At 47.6% G+C, this 24,827-nt stretch overlaps 1 protein-coding gene across 1 annotated transcript in view; it reads right to left on the reverse strand.

The window, feature by feature from the left end:
* The window catches only part of smyd5 (SMYD family member 5), a 55,646-nt gene that overhangs the window by 13,031 nt on the left and 17,788 nt on the right, over nucleotides 1-24,827 (reverse strand). The window contains exons 5-7 of the mRNA XM_070861035.1: nucleotides 23,358-23,427; nucleotides 22,062-22,166; nucleotides 19,866-19,928 (exon numbers count right to left, since the gene is read on the reverse strand). Of these exons, the coding sequence (XP_070717136.1) occupies nucleotides 19,866-19,928; nucleotides 22,062-22,166; nucleotides 23,358-23,427 (238 nt within the window). The remainder of the gene's footprint in view (nucleotides 1-19,865; nucleotides 19,929-22,061; nucleotides 22,167-23,357; nucleotides 23,428-24,827) is intronic.

Below are 24,827 nucleotides of genomic sequence, written 5' to 3' on the forward strand. Positions count from 1 at the left end.
GATCGCCCAGTTTACCCGGTTGGATCGCCCAGTTTACCCGATTAGATCGATGAGTTTACCCAGTTAGATCGTCCAGTTTACCCGGTTAGATCGATGAGTTTACCCGATTAGATCGCCCAGTTTACCCGGTTAGATCGATGAGTTTACCCGGTTGGATCGCCCAGTTTACCCGATTAGATCGATGAGTTTACCCAGTTAGATCGTCCAGTTTACCCGGTTAGATCGATGAGTTTACCCGATTAGATCGCCCAGTTTACCCGGTTAGATCGATGAGTTTACCCGGTTAGATCGCCCAGTTTACCCGGTTAGATCGATGAGTTTACCCGGTTAGATCGCCCAGTTTACCCGGTTAGATCGATTAGTTTACCCGATTAGATCGCCCAGTTTACCCGATTAGATCGCCCAGTTTACCCGATTAGATCGATGAATTTACCCGATTAGATCGCCCAGTTTACCCGGTTGGATCGCCCAGTTTACCCGATTAGATCGATGAGTTTACCCAGTTAGATCGTCCAGTTTAGCCGGTTAGATCGATGAGTTTACCCGATTAGATCGCCCAGTTTACCCGGTTAGATCGATGAGTTTACCCGATTAGATCGCCCAGTTTACCCGATTAGATCGATGAGTTTACCCGATTAGATCGCCCAGTTTACCCGATTAGATCGATGAGCTTACCCGGTTAGATCGCCCAGTTTACCCGGTTAGATCGATGAGTTTACCCGGTTAGATCGCCCAGTTTACCAGGTTAGATCGCCCAGTTTATCCGGTTGGATTGCCCAGTTTACCCGATTAGATAGATGAGTTTACCCAGTTTGATCGTCCAGTTTACCCGGTTAGATCGATGAGTTTACCCGATTAGATCGCCCAGTTTACCCGGTTAGATCGATGAGTTTACCCGGTTAGATCGCCCAGTTTACCCGATTAGATCGATGAGTTTACCCGGTTAGATCGATGAGTTTACCCGATTAGATCGCCCAGTTTACCCGATTAGATCGGCCAGTTTACCTGATTAGATCGATGAATTTACCCGATTAGATTGTCCAGTTTACCCGGTTAGATCGTCCAGTTTACCCGGTTAGATCGATGAGTTTACCGGTTAGATCGCCCAGTTTACCCGGTTGGATCGCCCAGTTTACCCGATTAGATCGATGAGTTTACCCAGTTAGATCGTCCAGTTTACCCGGTTAGATCGATGAGTTTACCCGATTAGATCGCCCAGTTTACCCGGTTAGATCGATGAGTTTACCCGATTAGATCGCCCAGTTTACCCGATTAGATCGATGAGTTTACCCGATTAGATCGATGAGTTTACCCGGTTAGTTCGCCCAGTTTACCCGATTAGATCGATGAGTTTACCCGGTTAGATCGATGAGTTTACCCGGTTAGATCGGCCAGTTTACCAGGTTAGATCGATGAGTTTACCCAGTTAGATCGCCCAGTTTACCCGATTAGATCGCCCAGTTTACCCGGTTCGATCGATGAGTTTACCCGATTAGATCGCCCAGTTTATCCGATTAGATCGATGAGTTTACCCGGTTAGATCGATAAGTTTACCCGGTTAGATCGATGAGTTTACCCGATTAGATCGATGAGTTTACCCAGTTAGATCGCCCAGTTTACCCGGTTAGATCGCCATGTTTACCCGATTAGATCGATGAGTTTACCCAGTTAGATCGCCAAGTTTACCCGGTTAGATCGATGAGTTTACCCAGTTAGATCGCCCAGTTTACCCGATTAGATGGATGAGTTTACCCGGTTAGATCGCCCAGTTTACCCGATTAGATCGCCCAGTTTACCCGGTTAGATCGACGAGTTTACCCGATTAGATCGCCCAGTTTACCCGATTAGATCGATGAGTTTACCCGGTTAGATCGTCAGTTTACCCGATTAGATCGATGAGTTTACCCGGTTAGATCGATAAGTTTACCCGGTTAGATCGCCCAGTTTACCCGATTAGATCGATAAGTTTACCCGGTTAGATCGCCCAGTTTACCCAGTTAGATCGCCCAGTTTACCCGGTTAGATCGATGAGTTTACCCGGTTAGATCGCCCAGTTTACCCGATTAGATCGATGAGTTTACCCGGTTAGATCGCCCAGTTTACCCGATTAGATCGATGAGTTTACCCGATTGGATCGATGAGTTGACTGGTTAGATCGCCCAGTTTACCCGGTTAGATCGATGAGTTTACCCGGTTAGATCGCCAGTTTACCCGATTAGATCGATGAGTTTACCTGGTTAGATCGATAAGTTTACCCGGTTAGATCGCCCAGTTTACCCGATTAGATCGACGAGTTTACCCGGTTAGATCGCCCAGTTTACCCGATTAGATCGATGAGTTTACCCGGTTAGATCGCCCAGTTTACCCAGTTAGATCGCCCAGTTTACCCGATTAGATCGATGAGTTTACCCGGTTAGATCGATGAGCTTACCCAGTTAGATCGCCCAGTTTACCCGGTTAGATCGCCCAGTTTACCCGGTTAGATCGCCCAGTTTAGCCGGTTAGATCGATAAGTTTACCCGGTTAGATCGCCCAGTTTACCCGATTAGATCGACGAGTTTACCCGATTAGATCGATGAGTTTACCCGGTTAGATTGCCCAGTTTACCCGATTAGATCGATGAGTTTACCCGATTAGATCGATGAGTTGACTGGTTAGATCGCCCAGTTTACCCGGTTAGATCGATGAGTTTACCCGGTTAGATCGCCAGTTTACCCGATTAGATCGATGAGTTTACCTGGTTAGATCGATAAGTTTACCCGGTTAGATCGCCCAGTTTACCCGATTAGATCGACGAGTTTACCCGGTTAGATCGCCCAGTTTACCCGATTAGATCGATGAGTTTACCCGGTTAGATCGCCCAGTTTACCCAGTTAGATCGCCCAGTTTACCCGATTAGATCGATGAGTTTACCCGGTTAGATTGCCCAGTTTACCCGATTAGATCGATGAGTTTACCCGGTTAGATCGCCCAGTTTACCCGATTAGATCGATGAGTTTACCGGATTAGATCGATGAGTTTATTGGTTAGATCTCCCAGTTTACCCGATTAGATCGATGAGTTTACCCGGTTAGATCGATGAGCTTACCCAGTTAGATCGCCCAGTTTACCCGGTTAGATCGCCCAGTTTACCCGGTTAGATCGCCCAGTTTAGCCGGTTAGATCGATAAGTTTACCCGGTTAGATCGCCCAGTTTACCCGATTAGATCGACGAGTTTACCCGATTAGATCGATGAGTTTACCCGGTTAGATTGCCCAGTTTACCCGATTAGATCGATGAGTTTACCCGATTAGATCGATGAGTTGACTGGTTAGATCGCCCAGTTTACCCGGTTAGATCGATGAGTTTACCCGGTTAGATCGCCAGTTTACCCGATTAGATCGATGAGTTTACCTGGTTAGATCTATAAGTTTACCCGGTTAGATCGCCCAGTTTACCCGATTAGATCGACGAGTTTACCCGGTTAGATCGTCCAGTTTACGCGATTAGATCGATATGTTTACCCGGTTAGATCGCCCAGTTTACCCAGTTAGATCGCCCAGTTTACCCGATTAGATCGATGAGTTTACCCGGTTAGATTGCCCAGTTTACCCGATTAGATCGATGAGTTTACCCGGTTAGATCGCCCAGTTTACCCGATTAGATCGATGAGTTTACCGGATTAGATCGATGAGTTTATTGGTTAGATCTCCCAGTTTACCCGATTAGATCGACGAGTTTACCTGATTAGATCGTCCAGTTTACTCAGTTAGATCGCCCAGTTTACCCGATTAGATCGATGAGTTCACCCAGTTAGATCGATGAGTTTACCCGGTTAGATCGCCCAGTTTACCCGGTTAGATCGATGAGTTTACCCAGTTAGATCGATGAGTTTACCCGGTTAGATCGCCCAGTTTACCCGGTTAGATCGATGAGTTTACCCGGTTAGATCGACGAGTTTACCCGGTTAGATCACCCAGTTTACCCGGTTAGATCGCCCAGTTTACCCGGTTAGATCGATGAGTTTACCCGGTTAGATCGATGAGTTTACCCGGTTAGATCGACGCATTTACCCAGTTAGATCGCCCAGTTTACCCGATTCGATCGATGAGTTTACCCGGTTAGATCGATGAGTTTACCCGGTTCGATCACCCAGTTTACCCGGTTAGATCGATGAGTTTACCCGGTTAGATCGCCCAGTTTACCCGGTTAGATCGCCCAGTTTACCCGGTTAGATCGATGAGTTTACCCAGTTAGATCGCCCAGTTTACCCAATTAGATCGACGGGTTTACCCGATTAGATCGACGGGTTTACCCGATTAGATCGATGAGTTTACCCGGTTAGATTGCCCAGTTTACCCGATTAGATCGATGAGTTTACCCGGTGAGATCGCCCAGTTTACCCGATTAGATCGATGAGTTTACCTGATTAGATCGATGAGTTTACTGGTTAGATCGCCCAGTTTACCCGATTAGATCGATGAGTTCACCCAGTTAGATCGATGAGTTTACCCGGTTAGATCGCCCAGTTTACCCGGTTAGATCGATGAGTTTACCCAGTTAGATCGATGAGTTTACCCAGTTAGATCGCCCAGTTTACCCGGTTAGATCGCCCAGTTTACCCGATTAGATCGATGAGTTTACCCGGTTAGATCGATGAGCTTACCCGGTTAGATCGCCCAGTTTACCCGGTTAGATCGCCCAGTTTACCCGGTTAGATCGCCCAGTGTACCCGGTTAGATCGCCCAGTTTACCCGGTTAGATCGACGAGTTTACCCAGTTAGATCGATGAGTTTACCCAGTTAGATCGCCCAGTTTACCCGGTTAGATCGCCCAGTTTACCCGGTTAGATCGCCCAGTTTAGCCGGTTAGATCGATAAGTTTACCCGGTTAGATCGCCCAGTTTACCCGATTAGATCGACGAGTTTACCCGATTAGATCGATGAGTTTACCCGGTTAGATTGCCCAGTTTACCCGATTAGATCGATGAGTTTACCCGGTTAGATCGCCCAGTTTACCCGATTAGATCGATGAGTTTACCGGATTAGATCGATGAGTTTATTGGTTAGATCTCCCAGTTTACCCGATTAGATCGACGAGTTTACCTGATTAGATCGTCCAGTTTACCCAGTTAGATCGCCCAGTTTACCCGATTAGATCGATGAGTTCACCCAGTTAGATCGATGAGTTTACCCGGTTAGATCGCCCAGTTTACCCGGTTAGATCGATGAGTTTACCCAGTTAGATCGATGAGTTTACCCGGTTAGATCGCCCAGTTTACCCGGTTAGATCGATGAGTTTACCCGGTTAGATCGACGAGTTTACCCGGTTAGATCGCCCAGTTTACCCGGTTAGATCGCCCAGTTTACCCGGTTAGATCGATGAGTTTACCCGGTTAGATCGATGAGTTTACCCGGTTAGATCGATGAGTTTACCCGGTTAGATCGACGAGTTTACCCAGTTAGATCGCCCAGTTTACCCGATTAGATCGATGAGTTTACCCAGTTAGATCGCCCAGTTTACCCGATTCGATCGATGAGTTTACCCAGTTAGATCGCCCAGTTTACCCGGTTCGATCACCCAGTTTAATCGATGAGTTTACCCGGTTAGATCGCCCAGTTTACCCGGTTAGATCGCCCAGTTTACCCGGTTAGATCGATGAGTTTACCCAGTTAGATCGCCCAGTTTACCCGATTAGATCGACGGGTTTACCCGATTAGATCGACGGGTTTACCCGATTAGATCGATGAGTTTACCCGGTTAGATTGCCCAGTTTACCCGGTTAGATCGATGAGTTTACCCGGTTAGATCGCCCAGTTTACCCGATTCGATCGATGAGTTTACCCAGTTAGATCGCCCAGTTTACCCGGTTCGATCACCCAGTTTACCCGGTTAGATCGATGAGTTTACCCGGTTAGATCGCCCAGTTTACCCGGTTAGATCGCCCAGTTTACCCGGTTAGATCGATGAGTTTACCCAGTTAGATCGCCCAGTTTACCCGATTAGATCGACGGGTTTACCCGATTAGATCGACGGGTTTACCCGATTAGATCGATGAGTTTACCCGGTTAGATTGCCCAGTTTACCCGATTAGATCGATGAGTTTACCCGGTGAGATCGCCCAGTTTACCCGATTAGATCGATGAGTTTACCTGATTAGATCGATGAGTTTACTGGTTAGATCGCCCAGTTTACCCGATTAGATCGATGAGTTCACCCAGTTAGATCGATGAGTTTACCCGGTTAGATCGCCCAGTTTACCCGGTTAGATCGATGAGTTTACCCAGTTAGATCAATGAGTTTACCCAGTTAGATCGCCCAGTTTACCCGGTTAGATCGCCCAGTTTACCCGATTAGATCGATGAGTTTACCCGGTTAGATCGATGAGCTTACCCGGTTAGATCGCCCAGTTTACCCGGTTAGATCGCCCAGTTTACCCGGTTAGATCGCCCAGTGTACCCGGTTAGATCGCCCAGTGTACCCGGTTAGATCGCCCAGTGTACCCAGTTAGATCGACGAGTTTACCCAGTTAGATCGATGAGTTTACCCAGTTAGATCGCCCAGTTTACCCGGTTAGATCGCCCAGTTTACCCGGTTAGATCGCCCAGTTTAGCCGGTTAGATCGATAAGTTTACCCGGTTAGATCGCCCAGTTTACCCGATTAGATCGACGAGTGTACCCGATTAGATCGATGAGTTTACCCGGTTAGATTGCCCAGTTTACCCGATTAGATCGATGAGTTTACCCGGTTAGATCGCCCAGTTTACCCGATTAGATCGATGAGTTTACCGGATTAGATCGATGAGTTTATTGGTTAGATCTCCCAGTTTACCCGATTAGATCGACGAGTTTACCTGATTAGATCGTCCAGTTTACCCAGTTAGATCGCCCAGTTTACCCGATTAGATCGATGAGTTCACCCAGTTAGATCGATGAGTTTACCCGGTTAGATCGCCCAGTTTACCCGGTTAGATCGATGAGTTTACCCAGTTAGATCGATGAGTTTACCCGGTTAGATCGCCCAGTTTACCCGGTTAGATCGATGAGTTTACCCGGTTAGATCGACGAGTTTACCCGGTTAGATCGACGAGTTTACCCGGTTAGATCGCCCAGTTTACCCGGTTAGATCGCCCAGTTTACCCGGTTAGATCGCCCAGTTTACCCGGTTAGATCGCCCAGTTTACCCGGTTAGATCGATGAGTTTACCCGGTTAGATCGATGAGTTTACCCGGTTAGATTGCCCAGTTTACCCGATTAGATCGATGAGTTTACCCGGTGAGATCGCCCAGTTTACCCGATTAGATCGATGAGTTTACCTGATTAGATCGATGAGTTTACTGGTTAGATCGCCCAGTTTACCCGATTAGATCGATGAGTTCACCCAGTTAGATCGATGAGTTTACCCGGTTAGATCGCCCAGTTTACCCGGTTAGATCGATGAGTTTACCCAGTTAGATCGATGAGTTTACCCAGTTAGATCGCCCAGTTTACCCGGTTAGATCGCCCAGTTTACCCGATTAGATCGATGAGTTTACCCGGTTAGATCGATGAGCTTACCCGGTTAGATCGCCCAGTTTACCCGGTTAGATCGCCCAGTTTACCCGGTTAGATCGCCCAGTGTACCCGGTTAGATCGCCCAGTTTACCCGGTTAGATCGACGAGTTTACCCAGTTAGATCGATGAGTTTACCCAGTTAGATCGCCCAGTTTACCCGGTTAGATCGCCCAGTTTACCCGGTTAGATCGCCCAGTTTAGCCGGTTAGATCGATAAGTTTACCCGGTTAGATCGCCCAGTTTACCCGATTAGATCGACGAGTTTACCCGATTAGATCGATGAGTTTACCCGGTTAGATTGCCCAGTTTACCCGATTAGATCGATGAGTTTACCCGGTTAGATCGCCCAGTTTACCCGATTAGATCGATGAGTTTACCGGATTAGATCGATGAGTTTATTGGTTAGATCTCCCAGTTTACCCGATTAGATCGACGAGTTTACCTGATTAGATCGTCCAGTTTACCCAGTTAGATCGCCCAGTTTACCCGATTAGATCGATGAGTTCACCCAGTTAGATCGATGAGTTTACCCGGTTAGATCGCCCAGTTTACCCGGTTAGATCGATGAGTTTACCCAGTTAGATCGATGACTTTACCCGGTTAGATCGCCCAGTTTACCCGGTTAGATCGATGAGTTTACCCGGTTAGATCGACGAGTTTACCCGGTTAGATCGCCCAGTTTACCCGGTTAGATCGATGAGTTTACCCGGTTAGATCGATGAGTTTACCCGGTTAGATCGATGAGTTTACCCGGTTAGATCGATGAGTTTACCCGGTTAGATCGACGCGTTTACCCAGTTAGATCGCCCAGTTTACCCGATTAGATCGATGAGTTTACCCGGTTAGATCGCCCAGTTTACCCGATTCGATCGATGAGTTTACCCAGTTAGATCGCCCAGTTTACCCGGTTCGATCACCCAGTTTAATCGATGAGTTTACCCGGTTAGATCGCCCAGTTTACCCGGTTAGATCGCCCAGTTTACCCGGTTAGATCGATGAGTTTACCCAGTTAGATCGCCCAGTTTACCCGATTAGATCGACGGGTTTACCCGATTAGATCGATGAGTTTACCCGGTTAGATTGCCCAGTTTACCCGGTTAGATCGATGAGTTTACCCGGTTAGATCGCCCAGTTTACCCGATTCGATCGATGAGTTTACCCAGTTAGATCGCCCAGTTTACCCGGTTCGATCACCCAGTTTACCCGGTTAGATCGATGAGTTTACCCGGTTAGATCGCCCAGTTTACCCGGTTAGATCGCCCAGTTTACCCGGTTAGATCGATGAGTTTACCCAGTTAGATCGACGGGTTTACCCGATTAGATCGACGGGTTTACCCGATTAGATCGATGAGTTTACCCGGTTAGATTGCCCAGTTTACCCGATTAGATCGATGAGTTTACCCGGTGAGATCGCCCAGTTTACCCGATTAGATCGATGAGTTTACCTTATTAGATCGATGAGTTTACTGGTTAGATCGCCCAGTTTACCCGATTAGATCGATGAGTTCACCCAGTTAGATCGATGAGTTTACCCGGTTAGATCGCCCAGTTTACCCGGTTAGATCGATGAGTTTACCCAGTTAGATCAATGAGTTTACCCATTTAGATCGCCCAGTTTACCCGGTTAGATCGCCCAGTTTACCCGATTAGATCGATGAGTTTACCCGGTTAGATCGATGAGCTTACCCGGTTAGATCGCCCAGTTTACCCGGTTAGATCGCCCAGTTTACCCGGTTAGATCGCCCAGTGTACCCGGTTAGATCGCCCAGTGTACCCAGTTAGATCGACGAGTTTACCCAGTTAGATCGATGAGTTTACCCAGTTAGATCGCCCAGTTTACCCGGTTAGATCGCCCAGTTTACCCGGTTAGATCGCCCAGTTTAGCCGGTTAGATCGATAAGTTTACCCGGTTAGATCGCCCAGTTTACCCGATTAGATCGACGAGTTTACCCGATTAGATCGATGAGTTTACCCGGTTAGATTGCCCAGTTTACCCGATTAGATCGATGAGTTTACCCGGTTAGATCGCCCAGTTTACCCGATTAGATCGATGAGTTTACCGGATTAGATCGATGAGTTTATTGGTTAGATCTCCCAGTTTACCCGATTAGATCGACGAGTTTACCTGATTAGATCGTCCAGTTTACCCAGTTAGATCGCCCAGTTTACCCGATTAGATCGATGAGTTCACCCAGTTAGATCGATGAGTTTACCCGGTTAGATCGCCCAGTTTACCCGGTTAGATCGATGAGTTTACCCAGTTAGATCGATGAGTTTACCCGGTTAGATCGCCCAGTTTACCCGGTTAGATCGATGAGTTTACCCGGTTAGATCGACGAGTTTACCCGGTTAGATCGCCCAGTTTACCCGGTTAGATCGCCCAGTTTACCCGGTTAGATCGATGAGTTTACCCGGTTAGATCGATGAGTTTACCCGGTTCGATCGACGCATTTACCCAGTTAGATCGCCCAGTTTACCCGATTAGATCGATGAGTTTACCCGGTTAGATCGCCCAGTTTACCCGATTCGATCGATGAGTTTACCCAGTTAGATCGCCCAGTTTACCCGGTTCGATCACCCAGTTTACCCGGTTAGATCGATGAGTTTACCCGGTTAGATCGCCCAGTTTACCCGGTTAGATCGCCCAGTTTACCCGGTTAGATCGATGAGTTTACCCAGTTAGATCGCCCAGTTTACCCGATTAGATCGACGGGTTTACCCGATTAGATCGACGGGTTTACCCGATTAGATCGATGAGTTTACCCGGTTAGATTGCCCAGTTTACCCGATTAGATCGATGAGTTTACCCGGTGAGATCGCCCAGTTTACCCGATTCGATCGATGAGTTTACCTGATTAGATCGATGAGTTTACTGGTTAGATCGCCCAGTTTACCCGATTAGATCGATGAGTTCACCCAGTTAGATCGATGAGTTTACCCGGTTAGATCGCCCAGTTTACCCGGTTAGATCGATGAGTTTACCCAGTTAGATCGATGAGTTTACCCAGTTAGATCGCCCAGTTTACCCGGTTAGATCGCCCAGTTTACCCGGTTAGATCGATGAGTTTACCCGGTTAGATCGATGAGTTTACCCGGTTAGATCGCCCAGTTTACCCAGTTCGATCGACGAGTTTACCCAGTTAGATCGCCCAGTTTACCCGGTTAGATCGACGCATTTACCCAGTTAGATCGCTCAGTTTACCCGATTAGATCGATGAGTTTACCCGGTTAGATCGCCCAGTTTACCCGGTTAGATCGCCCAGTTTACCCGATTAGATCGACGAGTTTACCCGATTAGATCGACGAGTTTACCCGGTTAGATCGATAAGTTTACCCGGTTAGATCGGCCAGTTTACCCGATTAGATCGATGAGTTTACCCGATTAGATCGATGAGTTTACCCGGTTAGATCGCCCAGTTTACCCGGTTAGATCGATAAGTTTACCCGGTTAGATCGCCCAGTTTACCCGGTTAGATCGCCCAGTTTACCCAGTTAGATCGACGAGTTTACCCAGTTAGATCGCCCAGTTTACCCGGTTAGATCGACGCATTTACCCAGTTAGATCGCTCAGTTTACCCGATTAGATCGATGAGTTTACCCGGTTAGATCGCCCAGTTTACCCGATTAGATCGACGAGTTTTCCCGGTTAGATCGCCCAGTTTACCCGGTTAGATCGATAAGTTTACCCGGTTAGATCGCCCAGTTTACCCGATTAGATCGATGAGTTTACCCGATTAGATCGATGAGTTTACCAGATTAGATCGCCCAGTTTACCCGGTTAGATCGATAAGTTTACCCGGTTAGATCGCCCAGTTTACCCGGTTAGATCGATGAGTTTACCCGGTTAGATCGACTAGTTTACCCGATTAGATCGCCCAGTTTACCCGATTAGATCGATGAGTTTACCCGGTTAGATCGCCCAGTTTACCCGATTAGATCGATGAGTTTACCTGATTGGATCGATGAGTTGACTGGTTCGATCGCCCAGTTTACCCGATTAGATCGATGAGTTTACCCGGTTAGATCGCCCAGTTTACCCGATTAGATCGATGAGTTTACCCGGTTAGATCGATGAGTTTACCCGGTTAGATCGACGAGTTTACCCGGTTAGATCGCCCAGTTTATCCGGTTAGATCGATGAGTTTACCCGGTTAGATCGATGAGTTTACTGGTTAGATCGCCCAGTTTACCCGATTAGATCGATGAGTTTACCCGGTTAGATCGCCCAGTTTACCCGATTAGATCGACGAGTTTACCTGATTAGATCGCCCAGTTTACCCAGTTAGATCGCCCAGTTTACCCGATTAGATCGCCCAGTTTACCCGGTTAGATCGATGAGTTCACCCAGTTAGATCGATCGATGAGTTTACCCAGTTAGATCGATGAGTTTACCCAGTTAGATCGACGAGTTTACCCGGTTAGATCGATGAGTTTACCCGGTTGGATCGCCCAGTTTACCTGATTAGATCGCCCAGTTTACCCAGTTAGATCGCCCAGTTTACCCGGTTAGATCGCCCAGTTTACCCGGTTAGATCGATCGATGAGTTTACCCAGTTAGATCGATGAGTTTACCCAGTTAGATCGACGAGTTTACCCGGTTAGATCGATGAGTTTACCCGGTTGGATCGCCCAGTTTACCCGATTAGATCGATGAGTTTACCCAGTTAGATCGTCCAGTTTACCCGGTTAGATCGATGAGTTTACCCGATTAGATCGCCCAGTTTACCCGATTAGATCGCCCAGTTTACCCGATTAGATCGATGAATTTACCCGATTAGATCGCCCAGTTTACCCGGTTGGATCGCCCAGTTTACCCGGTTAGATCGCCCAGTGTACCCGGTTAGATCGCCCAGTGTACCCAGTTAGATCGACGAGTTTACCCAGTTAGATCGATGAGTTTACCCAGTTAGATCGCCCAGTTTACCCGGTTAGATCGCCCAGTTTACCCGGTTAGATCGCCCAGTTTACCCGGTTAGATCGCCCAGTTTACCCGGTTAGATCGATGAGTTTACCCGGTTAGATCGCCCAGTTTACCCGGTTAGATCGATTAGTTTACCCGATTAGATCGCCCAGTTTACCCGATTAGATCGCTCAGTTTACCCGATTAGATCGATGAATTTACCCGATTAGATCGCCCAGTTTACCCGGTTGGATCGCCCAGTTTACCCGGTTAGATCGCCCAGTGTACCCGGTTAGATCGCCCAGTTTACCCAGTTAGATCGACGAGTTTACCCAGTTAGATCGATGAGTTTACCCAGTTAGATCGCCCAGTTTACCCGGTTAGATCGCCCAGTTTACCCGGTTAGATCGCCCAGTTTAGCCGGTTAGATCGATAAGTTTACCCGGTTAGATCGCCCAGTTTACCCGATTAGACGACGAGTTTACCCGATTAGATCGATGAGTTTACCCGGTTAGATTGCCCAGTTTACCCGATTAGATCGATGAGTTTACCCGGTTAGATCGCCCAGTTTACCCGATTAGATCGATGAGTTTACCGGATTAGATCGATGAGTTTATTGGTTAGATCGCCCAGTTTACCCGATTAGATCGACGAGTTTACCTGATTAGATCGTCCAGTTTACCCAGTTAGATCGCCCAGTTTACCCGATTAGATCGATGAGTTCACTCAGTTAGATCGATGAGTTTACCCGGTTAGATCGCCCAGTTTACCCGGTTAGATCGATGAGTTTACCCAGTTAGATCGATGAGTTTACCCGGTTAGATCGCCCAGTTTACCCGGTTAGATCGATGAGTTTACCCGGTTAGATCGACGAGTTTACCCGGTTAGATCGCCCAGTTTACCCGGTTAGATCGCCCAGTTTACCCGGTTAGATCGATGAGTTTACCCGGTTAGATCGATGAGTTTACCCGGTTAGATCGACGCATTTACCCAGTTAGATCGCCCAGTTTACCCGATTAGATCGATGAGTTTACCCGGTTAGATCGCCCAGTTTACCCGATTCGATCGATGAGTTTACCCAGTTAGATCGCCCAGTTTACCCGGTTCGATCACCCAGTTTACCCGGTTAGATCGATGAGTTTACCCGGTTAGATCGCCCAGTTTACCCGGTTAGATCGCCCAGTTTACCCGGTTAGATCGATGAGTTTACCCAGTTAGATCGCCCAGTTTACCCGATTAGATCGACGGGTTTACCCGATTAGATCGACGGGTTTACCCGATTAGATCGATGAGTTTACCCGGTTAGATTGCCCAGTTTACCCGATTAGATCGATGAGTTTACCCGGTGAGATCGCCCAGTTTACCCGATTAGATCGATGAGTTTGCCTGATTAGATCGATGAGTTTACTGGTTAGATCGCCCAGTTTACCCGATTAGATCGATGAGTTCACCCAGTTAGATCGATGAGTTTACCCGGTTAGATCGCCCAGTTTACCCGGTTAGATCGATGAGTTTACCCAGTTAGATCGATGAGTTTACCCAGTTAGATCGCCCAGTTTACCCGGTTAGATCGCCCAGTTTACCCGGTTAGATCGATGAGTTTACCCGGTTAGATCGATGAGTTTACCCGGTTAGATCGCCCAGTTTACCCGGTTAGATCGCCCAGTTTACCCGATTAGATCGACGAGTTTACCCGATTAGATCGCCCAGTTTACCCGGTTAGATCGATGAGTTTACCCGGTTAGATCGATGAGTTTACCCGGTTAGATCGACGCATTTACCCAGTTAGATCGCCCAGTTTACCCGATTAGATCGATGAGTTTACCCGGTTAGATCGCCCAGTTTACCCGATTCGATCGATGAGTTTACCCAGTTAGATCGCCCAGTTTACCCGGTTCGATCACCCAGTTTACCCGGTTAGATCGATGAGTTTACCCGGTTAGATCGCCCAGTTTACCCGGTTAGATCGCCCAGTTTACCCGGTTAGATCGATGAGTTTACCCAGTTAGATCGCCCAGTTTACCCGATTAGATCGACGGGTTTACCCGATTAGATCGACGGGTTTACCCGATTAGATCGATGAGTTTACCCGGTAGATTGCCCAGTTTACCCGATTAGATCGATGAGTTTACCCGGTGAGATCGCCCAGTTTACCCGATTAGATCGATGAGTTTGCCTGATTAGATCGATGAGTTTACTGGTTAGATCGCCCAGTTTACCCGATTAGATCGATGAGTTCACCCAGTTAGATCGATGAGTTTACCCGGTTAGATCGCCCAGTTTACCCGGTTAGATCGATGAGTTTACCCAGTTAGATCGATGAGTTTACCCAGTTAGATCGCCCAGTTTACCCGGTTAGATCGCCCAGTTTACCCGGTTAGATCGATGAGTTTACCCGGTTAGATCGATGAGTTTACCCGGTTAGATCGCCCAGTTTACCCGGTTAGATCGCCCAGTTTACCCGATTAGATCGACGAGTTTACCCGATTAGATCGCCCAGTTTACCCGGTTAGATCGATAAGTTTACCCGGTTAGATCGCCCAGTTTACCCGATTAGATCGATGAGTTTACCCGATTAGATCGATGAGTTTACCCAGTTAGATCGCCCAGTTTACCCGATTAGATCGACGGGTTTACCCGATTAGATCGACGGGTTTACCCGATTAGATCGATGAGTTTACCCGGTTAGATTGCCCAGTTTACCCGGTTAGATCGATGAGTTTACCCGGTTAGATCGCCCAGTTTACCCGATTCGATCGATGAGTTTACCCAGTTAGATCGCCCAGTTTACCCGGTTCGATCACCCAGTTTACCCGGTTAGATCGATGAGTTTACCCGGTTAGATCGCCCAGTTTACCCGGTTAGATCGCCCAGTTTACCCGGTTAGATCGCCCAGTTTACCCGGTTAGATCGATGAGTTTACCCAGTTAGATCGCCCAGTTTACCCGATTAGATCGACGGGTTTACCCGATTAGATCGATGAGTTTACCCGGTTAGATTGCCCAGTTTACCCGATTAGATCGATGAGTTTACCCGGTGAGATCGCCCAGTTTACCCGGTTAGATCGATAAGTTTACCCGGTTAGATCGCCCAGTTTACCCGATTAGATCGATGAGTTTACCCGGTTAGATCGCCCAGTTTACCCGGTTAGATCGCCCAGTTTACCCGGTTAGATCGCCCAGTTTACCCAGTTAGATCGACGAGTTTACCCAGTTAGATCGCCCAGTTTACCCGGTTAGATCGACGCATTTACCCAGTTAGATCGCTCAGTTTACCCGATTAGATCGATGAGTTTACCCGGTTAGATCGCCCAGTTTACCCGATTAGATCGACGAGTTTACCCGGTTAGATCGCCCAGTTTACCCGGTTAGATCGATAAGTTTACCCGGTTAGATCGCCCAGTTTACCCGATTAGATCGATGAGTTTACCCGATTAGATCGATGAGTTTACCAGATTAGATCGCCCAGTTTACCCGGTTAGATCGATAAGTTTACCCGGTTAGATCGCCCAGTTTACCCGGTTAGATCGATGAGTTTACCCGGTTAGATCGACTAGTTTACCCGATTAGATCGCCCAGTTTACCCGATTAGATCGATGAGTTTACCCGGTTAGATCGCCCAGTTTACCCGATTAGATCGATGAGTTTACCTGATTGGATCGATGAGTTGACTGGTTCGATCGCCCAGTTTACCCGATTAGATCGATGAGTTTACCCGGTTAGATCGCCCAGTTTACCCGATTAGATCAATGAGTTTACCCAGTTAGATCGATGAGTTTACCCGGTTAGATCGCCCAGTGTACACGGTTAGATCGACGAGTTTACCCGGTTAGATCGACGAGTTTACCCGGTTAGATCGCCCAGTTTACCCGGTTAGATCGATGAGTTTACCCGGTTAGATCGATGAGTTTACTGGTTAGATCGCCCAGTTTACCCGATTAGATCGACGAGTTTACCTGATTAGATCGTCCAGTTTACCCAGTTAGATCGCCCAGTTTACCCGATTAGATCGATGAGTTCACCCAGTTAGATCGATGAGTTTACCCGGTTAGATCGCCCAGTTTACCCGGTTAGATCGATGAGTTTACCCAGTTAGATCGATGAGTTTACCCGGTTAGATCGCCCAGTTTACCCGGTTAGATCGATGAGTTTACCCGGTTAGATCGACGAGTTTACCCGGTTCGATCGCCCAGTTTACCCGGTTAGATCGCCCAGTTTACCCGGTTAGATCGATGAGTTTACCCGGTTAGATCGACGCATTTACCCAGTTAGATCGCCCAGTTTACCCGGTTAGATCGATGAGTTTACCCAGTTAGATCAATGAGTTTACCGCTTAGATCGCCCAGTTTACCCGATTAGATCGATGAGTTTACTGGTTAAATCGCCCAGTTTACCCGATTAGATCGATGAGTTTACCGCTTAGATCGCCCAGTTTACCCAGTTAAATCGATGAGTTTACCGCTTAGATCGCCCAGTTTACCCAGTTAGATCGCCCAGTTTACCTGATTAGATCGCCCAGTTTACCCGGTTAGATCGCCCAGTTTACCCGGTTAGATCGCCCAGTTTACCCGGTTAGATCGCCCAGTTTACCTGATTAGATCGATGAGTTTACTGGTTAGATTGCCCAGTTTACCCGGTTAGATCAATGAGTTTACTGGTTAGATTGCCCAGTTTACCCGGTTAGATCAATGAGTTTACCCAGTTAGATCGCCCAGTTTACCCGATTAGATCGATGAGTTTACTGGTTTGATTGCCCAGTTTACTCAGTTAGATCGATGAGTTTACCCGGTTAGAATGCCCAGTTTACCCAATTAGATCGCCCAGTTTACCCGATTAGATCAACGAGTTTACCGGTTAGATCGCCCAGTTTACCCGGTTAGATCAATGAGTTTACCGGTTAGATCGCCCAGTTTACCCGGTTAGATCGTCCAGTTTACCCGGTTAGTTTGCCCAGTTTACCCGGTTAGTTTGCCCAGTTTACCCGGTTAGATTGATGAGTTTACCCGGTTAGATCGTCCAGTTTACCCGGTTAGATCAATGAGTTTACCCGGTTAGATCGCCCAGTTTACCCGATTAGATCGACTAGTTTACCCGATTAGATCGCCCAGTTTACCCGATTAGATCGATGAGTTTACCCGATTAGATCGCCCAGTTTACCCGATTAGATCGATGAGTTTACCTGATTAGATCGATGAGTTGACTGGTTAGATCGCCCAGTTTACCCGATTAGATCGATGAGTTTACCCGGTTAGATCGCCCAGTTTACCCGATTAGATCGATGAGTTTACCCAGTTAGATCGATGAGTTTATCCGGTTAGATCGCCCAGTTTACCCGGTTAGATCGACGAGTTTACCCAGTTAGATCGACGAGTTTACCCAGTTAGATCGATGAGTTTACCCAGTTAGATCGCCCAGTTTACCCGGTTAGATCGCCCAGTTTACCCGGTTAGATCGATGAGTTTACCCGGTTAGATCGATAAGTTTACCCGGTTAGATCGCCCAGTTTACCCGATTAGATCGACAAGTTTACCCGGTTAGATCGCCCAGTTTACCCGATTAGATCGATGAGTTTACCCAGTTAGATCGCCCAGTTTACCCGATTAGATCGATGAGTTTACCCGGTTAGATCGCCCAGTTTACCCGATTAGATCGACGAGTTTACCTGATTAGATCGCCCAGTTTACCCAGTTAGATCGCCCAGTTTACCCGATTAGATCGATGAGTTCACCCAGTTAGATCGATGAGTTTACCCAGTTAGATCGCCCAGTTTACCCGGTTAGATCGATGAGTTTACCCAGTTAGATCGATGAGTTTACCCAGTTAGATCGATGAGTTTACCCAGTTCGATCGATGAGTTTACCCAGTTAGATCGCCCAGTTTACCCGATTAGATCGCCCAGTTTACCCGGTTAGATCGATGAGTTTACCCGGTTAGATCGCCCAGTTTACCCAGTTAGATCGACGAGTTTACCCAGTTAGATCGACGTGTTTACCCAGTTAGATCGACGAGTTTACCCGGTTAGATCGGTTAGTTTACCTGATTAGATCGCCCAGTTTACCCGGTTAGATCGCCCAGTTTACCCGGTTAGATCGATGAGTTTACCCGGTTAGATCGATGAGTTTACCCGGTTAGATCGACGCATTTACCCAGTTAGATCGCCCAGTTTACCCGATTAGATCGATGAGTTTACCCGGTTAGATCGATGCATTTTCCCGGTTAGATCGCCCAGTTTACCCGATTAGATCGATGAGTTTATCCGATTAGATCGATGAGTTTACCCGGTTAGATCGCCAAGTTTACCCGATTAGATCGCCCAGTTTACCCGGTTAGATCGCACAGTTTACCCGGTTAGATTGATGAGTTTACCCAGTTAGATCGCCCAGTTTACCCGGTTAGATCGATGAGTTTACTGGTTAGATCGCCCAGTTTACCCGGTTAGATCGATGAGTTTACCCAGTTAGATCGCCCAGTTTACCCGGTTAGATCGCCCAGTTTACCCGGTTAGATCGATGAGTTTACCCGGTTAGATCGCCCAGTTTACCCGGTTAGATCGCACAGTTTACCCGGTTAGATTGATGAGTTTACCCAGTTAGATCGCCCAATTTACCCGGTTAGATCGATGAGTTTACTGGTTAGATCGCCCAGTTTACCCAGTTAGATCGATGAGTTTACCGCTTAGATCGCCCAGTTTACCCAGTTTGATCGATGAGTTTACCCGGTTAGATCGCCCAGTTTACCCGGTTGGATGGCCCAGTTTACCCGGTTAGATCGCCCAGTTTACCTGATTAGATCGATGAGTTTACTGGTTAGATTGCCCAGTTTACCCGGTTAGATCAATGAGTTTACTGGTTAGATTGCCCAGTTTACCCGGTTAGATCAATGAGTTTACCCAGTTAGATCGCCCAGTTTACCCGATTAGATCGATGAGTTTACTGGTTAGATCGCCCAATTTACCCGGTTAGATCAATGAGTTTACCGGTTAGATCGCCCAGTTTACCCGGTTAGATCGTCCAGTTTACCCGGTTAGTTTGCCCAGTTTACGGTTAGATTGATGAGTTTACCCGGTTAGATCGTCCAGTTTACCCGGTTAGATCGTCCAGTTTACCCGGTTAGATCAATGAGTTTACCGCTTAGATCGCCCAGTTTATCCGGTTAGATCGCCCAGTTTACCCGGTTAGATCGATGAGTTTACCGGTTAGATCGCCCAGTTTACCCGGTTAGATCGCCCAGTTTACCCGGTTAGATTGATGAGTTTACCCGGTTAGATCGCTCAGTTAACCAGCTTAGATCTATGAGTTTACCCAGTTAGATCGCCCAGCTTACCCAATTAGATCGATGAGTTTACCGGTTCGATTGCCCAGTTTACCCGGTTAGATCGATGAGCTTACCCGGTTAGATCGATGAGCTTACCCGGTTAGATCGATGAGCTTACCCGGTTGAGGCTGTCCTCGTAGAGAGCTTTGGTGAAGAGCTGCCGTAACGTTTCCAACTGACCCTGAAGGAGAGCAGGAGAGACATGAAACAATCGACAAGAGATGGTGAGGGACTCACTCCGGGATCATGGGAACAGGAGGAGGCCATTCAGCCCCTCGAGCCTGTTACACAGGAACAGGAGGAGGCCATTCAGCCCCTCGAGCCTGTTACACAGGAACAGGAGAGGACATTCAGCCCCTCGAGCCTGTTACACAGGAACAGGAGGAGGCCATTCAGCCCCTCGAGTCTGTTACACAGGAACAGGAGGAGGCCATTCAGCCCCTCGAGCCTGTTACACAGGAACAGGAGGAGGCCATTCAGCCCCCCGAGCCTGTTACACAGGAACAGGAGGAAGCCATTCAGCCCCTCGAGCCTGTTACACAGGAACAGGAGGAGGACATTCAGCCCCTCGAGTCTGTTACACAGGAACAGGAGGAGGCCATTCAGCCCCTCGAGCCTGTTACACAGGAACAGGAGGCCATTCAGCCCCTCGAGCCTGTTACACAGGAACAGAAGGACGACATTCAGCCCCTCGAGCCTGTTACACGGGAATAGGAGGCCATTCAGCCCCTCGAGTCTGTTACACAGGAACAGGAGGAGGCCATTCAGCCCCTCGAGCCTGTTACACGGGAATAGGAGGAGGCCATTCAGCCCCTCGAGTCTGTTACACAGGAACAGGAGGAGGACATTCAGCCCCTCGAGCCTGTTACACGGGAATAGGAGGAGGCCATTCAGCCCCTCGAGTCTGTTACACAGGAACAGGAGGAGTCCATTCAGCCCCTCGAGCCTGTTACACAGAAACAGGAGGCTGCCATTCAGCCTCCCTGTCTTTCCTAATCTACCTCGAACAGCAAAACCCTCTGTTCCCTTCTCCCTCATATGTTTGTCCAGCCTCCCCTTAAATACATCGATACTATTCGCCTCAACCACTCCCTGTGGCGGTGAGTTCCACATTCTCACCACTCTCTGGGTAAAGAAGTTTCTCCTGAATTCCCTCGTGGATTTCTTGCTGACTATCTTATATTGATGGCCTCTAGTTATGCCCTTCCCCACAAGTGGAAACATTCTCTCTATCTATGCTATCAAAACCTTTCATAATTTTAAAGACTTATATTAGGTCACCTCTCAGCCTTCGCTTTTCAAGAGAAAAAAAAGAGACCCAGCCTGTTCATGCTTTTGTGATATGTATCCCCTCACATTTCTTGTAAATCTTCTCTGCACGCTCTCCAGTGCCTCTATAGCCATTCTATGATATGGTGACCAGAACTGCACGCAGTACTCCAAGTGTGGTCTAACCAAGGTTTGATGCAAGTTTAGCATAACTTCCCTACTTTTCAATCCTATCCCTCTAGAAATAAACCCTAGTGTTTGATGTGCTTTTTTAGGGCCTTGTTAACTTGTGTCGCAATGTTTAGTGATTTGTGTATTTGTACTTCGTGATCCCTTTGTTCCTCTACCCCACCTAGACTCGCACCAAGTAATAGGTGACCTGCATATTTTTCTTACCAAAATGTAATGCCTCAGTTTATCTGTGGTGAATTTTATTTGCCAATTATATGCCCATTCTGCAAGTTTGTTAATGTCCTCCTGTAATTTGTTGCAGTCCTCCTCAGTATTGACTATCCCCCCAATTTGGTGTCATCTGCAAATTTAGAAATTGTGTTTTTGATTCCAAAGTCTAAATCGTTAATATAAATAGTGAACAACAGTGGTCCCAGCACTGATCCTTGTGGAACACCACTGCCCACCTTCTGCCACTGTGAATAGCTACCCTTCACCCCAATCTCTCTGCTTTCTGTCTTGAAGCCAGCTAGCGATCCATTCTGCGACTTGTCCCCTGACTCTGCATTCTCTGACCTTGATCAGCAGTCTATTATGTGGTGCCTTATCGAAGGCCTTTTGAAAATCTAGATAAATTACATCTACTGCATTACCCTGGTCTACTCTCTCTGTTACCTCTTATAACATTCACTGAGGTTGGTCAAGCAAGACTTTCCTTTTGAAATCCATGCTGACTATTCATTACTATATTTTTGGTGTCTGGATGTTATTCCATTTTCTCCTTTCGTAGGGATTCCATTATTTTTCCTACCACTGATGTTGAGCTGACTGGTCCATAATTGCCTGAATTTCGGTATTAAATATAAATTCACACCTGGAATTTGTCCCCAATCAGTTTGTGAACGATCTCCTCCTCTTCGTTGGCTGTTCGGTTGCAGAACTGGGAGAAGAGTTTCATCCAGCGCCCTTTGTCTTTAGCCTTTGGGCAGAAAGAGACAGCGGAATGTGAACGTTAACCCGGCATTCGGGCACTGACGACACACCATCTCCTCCAATCGTGGGACACAGTTGGTCGGATAAGCAAACTTGCTCCAACCACAGACCAGCTCCCAGGTTTTCACACCACAAAAAGTAGACACAGACTGGGAAATCTAGAGGAAGGATCCATTGGTCACAGAGCAAGACAGCGGCGACATTAAACAGATTAATAATATTTAGTGCAGTACCCCAAACTACTTAGGAACATAGGGCTTGCTGGGTGAAATAAGACCAAGGTCCCTCTAGCTCGCCTTCTACCATCCTGGCAGCCGCACGATACAACGGTAATGGAGTTGTTGACTAGTCACAGCAATCGATCTTAATCAATTAGTCTATAAAAGAAAAAAATGAAAGACTTGCATTTATACAGCCGGACGTCCCAAAGCACTTTACAGCCAATGAAGCACTTTTTGGCGTGTAGTCACTGTTGTAATGCAGGAAATGCGGCAGCCAATTTGTGCACAGCAAGCTCCCACAGACAGCAATGTGATAATGACCAGATCATCGGCTTTAGTGATGTTGGTTGAGGAATGAATATTGGCCCCAGGACACCGGGGATAACTCCCCTGCTCTTCTTCGAAATAGTGACCGTGGGATCTTTTATGTCCACCCGAGAGAGCAGACGGGGCCTCGGTTTAACGTCTCATCCGAAAGACGGCATCTCCGACAGTGCGGCACTCCCTCTGCACTGCACTGGGAGTGCCAGCCTGGATTTTTGTGCTCAAATTCCTGGAGTGGGACTCGAACCCACAACCTTCTGCCTCCGAGGCGAGAGTGCTCCCCGCTGAGCCACAATAGACCCAGCCTGAGGTAAGCAAACGACCCCGTCCCACCAGAGAGTGCTACCCACTGAGCCACGGCTGACACACTGGTTTTTTTTTAACATTAAAGGTGCTATATAAATGCAAGTTAATGTTGTAGCGGAGGTCAGATGACTTAGCATTGCCGAAGGATGGAGACCTGGGACGGTCCTGGCTCAGAAAAATCTCAGGGTAACCCTTGCCGAGCTGTCGGCAGACCGCACCCCTGCTGGCTTTGCTCCGAAAGATTCACATCATTGACTGTATTGGGGGGAAAAAAGAACCATCATCCATCAGCTCAGGTATAACAGTCTGGGAGTCTCTTAGTTTACCTGTTTCACCATGGCAACCATCCTAGCCATTAGCATAATGCTGGACGTCTCCGGGGGGTAATGCATGTTCCTGTAATAAAAGGAGAATATTTATTTACCGCTCAATGTCCCAGGACTGTTCAGAGAAGGTTCACCAGGTTGATTCCGGAGATGAGGGGGGTGACTTATGAGGATAGGTCGAGTAGGTTGGGCCTATACACATTGGAGTTCAGCAGAATGAGAGGTGACCTTATCGAAACATAAGATAATGAGTGGGCTCGACAAGGTGGATGCAGAGAGGATATGTTATAGGGGAAACTAAAACTAGGGACATAGTCTCAGAATAAGGGGCTGCCCATTTCAAACTGAGATGAGCAGGAATTTCTTCTCTCAGAGGTTTGTAAATCTGTGGAATTCTCTGCCCCAGAGAGCTGTGGAGGCTGGGACATTGAATATATTTAAGGAGATGGACAGATTTTTGAGCGGTAAGGGAGTAAAGGGTTATGGGGAGCGGGCAGGGAAGTGGAGCTGAGCCCATGATCAGATCAGCCATGATCTTATTGAATGGCGGAGCAGGCTCGAGGGGCCAAATGGCCTACTCCTGCTCCCGTTTCTTATGTTCTTATGACACTGCACCCGGAGAGTCGAGACCAAATCTTCAGGGGAAGCAGGGTTAGAAAATGAGGGCCAATCGACAGGGTGTGCGGACATGGTTCATTCTAAAATCATACATTTTTATATTACAATTAGAAATTCCTATGTGCACATTTATCATGTAAACGTGTCACGCTGCAATTACATGCTCCTGCCACTTGGGATATTGCAGCGCCTCCACTGGCAGAAGACGTAATTTCATCATGACAAGTTTACATAGACGACGCTCAATTTTCCCCAATGCCGTTTCTTGGTGTATTTCAAGAGTTACGCCCGTTTTTTTGGGGCCGAACTACTCCAAAAAAAAAAGAAAGTTTTCCCATTCTAATTTCTGAAATTGGTGCCGTGCAGCCTGTCCTTTAGCTTTGGGGAGGGGGGTGGGGGGAGCCTAATGTCTGCGCCGGAAAAAAGATTCCCCCCCTCCTTCTGCGCATGCGCGGGTAAAAAGACAGTTTTAACGTGACTGCTATGGGCGCGCAAGACCAGTACACCTCCCGGGCTGCATTCGGCCATTTTTAAAGAGCCAGTTGTGTGAGCGAATTTTCATTCTCAGTGGAAAAATCGAAGCTGCAATAGATGATGCAATGCAGCTCAAGGACCAAGAATTTCTCACAGGACAAAGTGGAGGCCCTGGTTACTGTAATTGAGACCAGATGGCACGAGCTGGACACCAGCAGAGGTCACATAAAAGTTCCACCAAAAGAAATGAAGAAACGCTGGAACCAACTTGCAGGAGATTACTTTGCAATGGTGACCACCCCGAGGTCTGGAGGCCAGTGCAAAAAGGAGTGGCAGGACCTTGGTCAAGTAGTTAGTGTAAGTAATATTTTCATTTAT

The sequence above is a fragment of the Pristiophorus japonicus genome, chromosome 2 (genome assembly GCF_044704955.1).
Source record: "Pristiophorus japonicus isolate sPriJap1 chromosome 2, sPriJap1.hap1, whole genome shotgun sequence".
Taxonomy (NCBI): Eukaryota; Metazoa; Chordata; class Chondrichthyes; family Pristiophoridae; genus Pristiophorus; species Pristiophorus japonicus.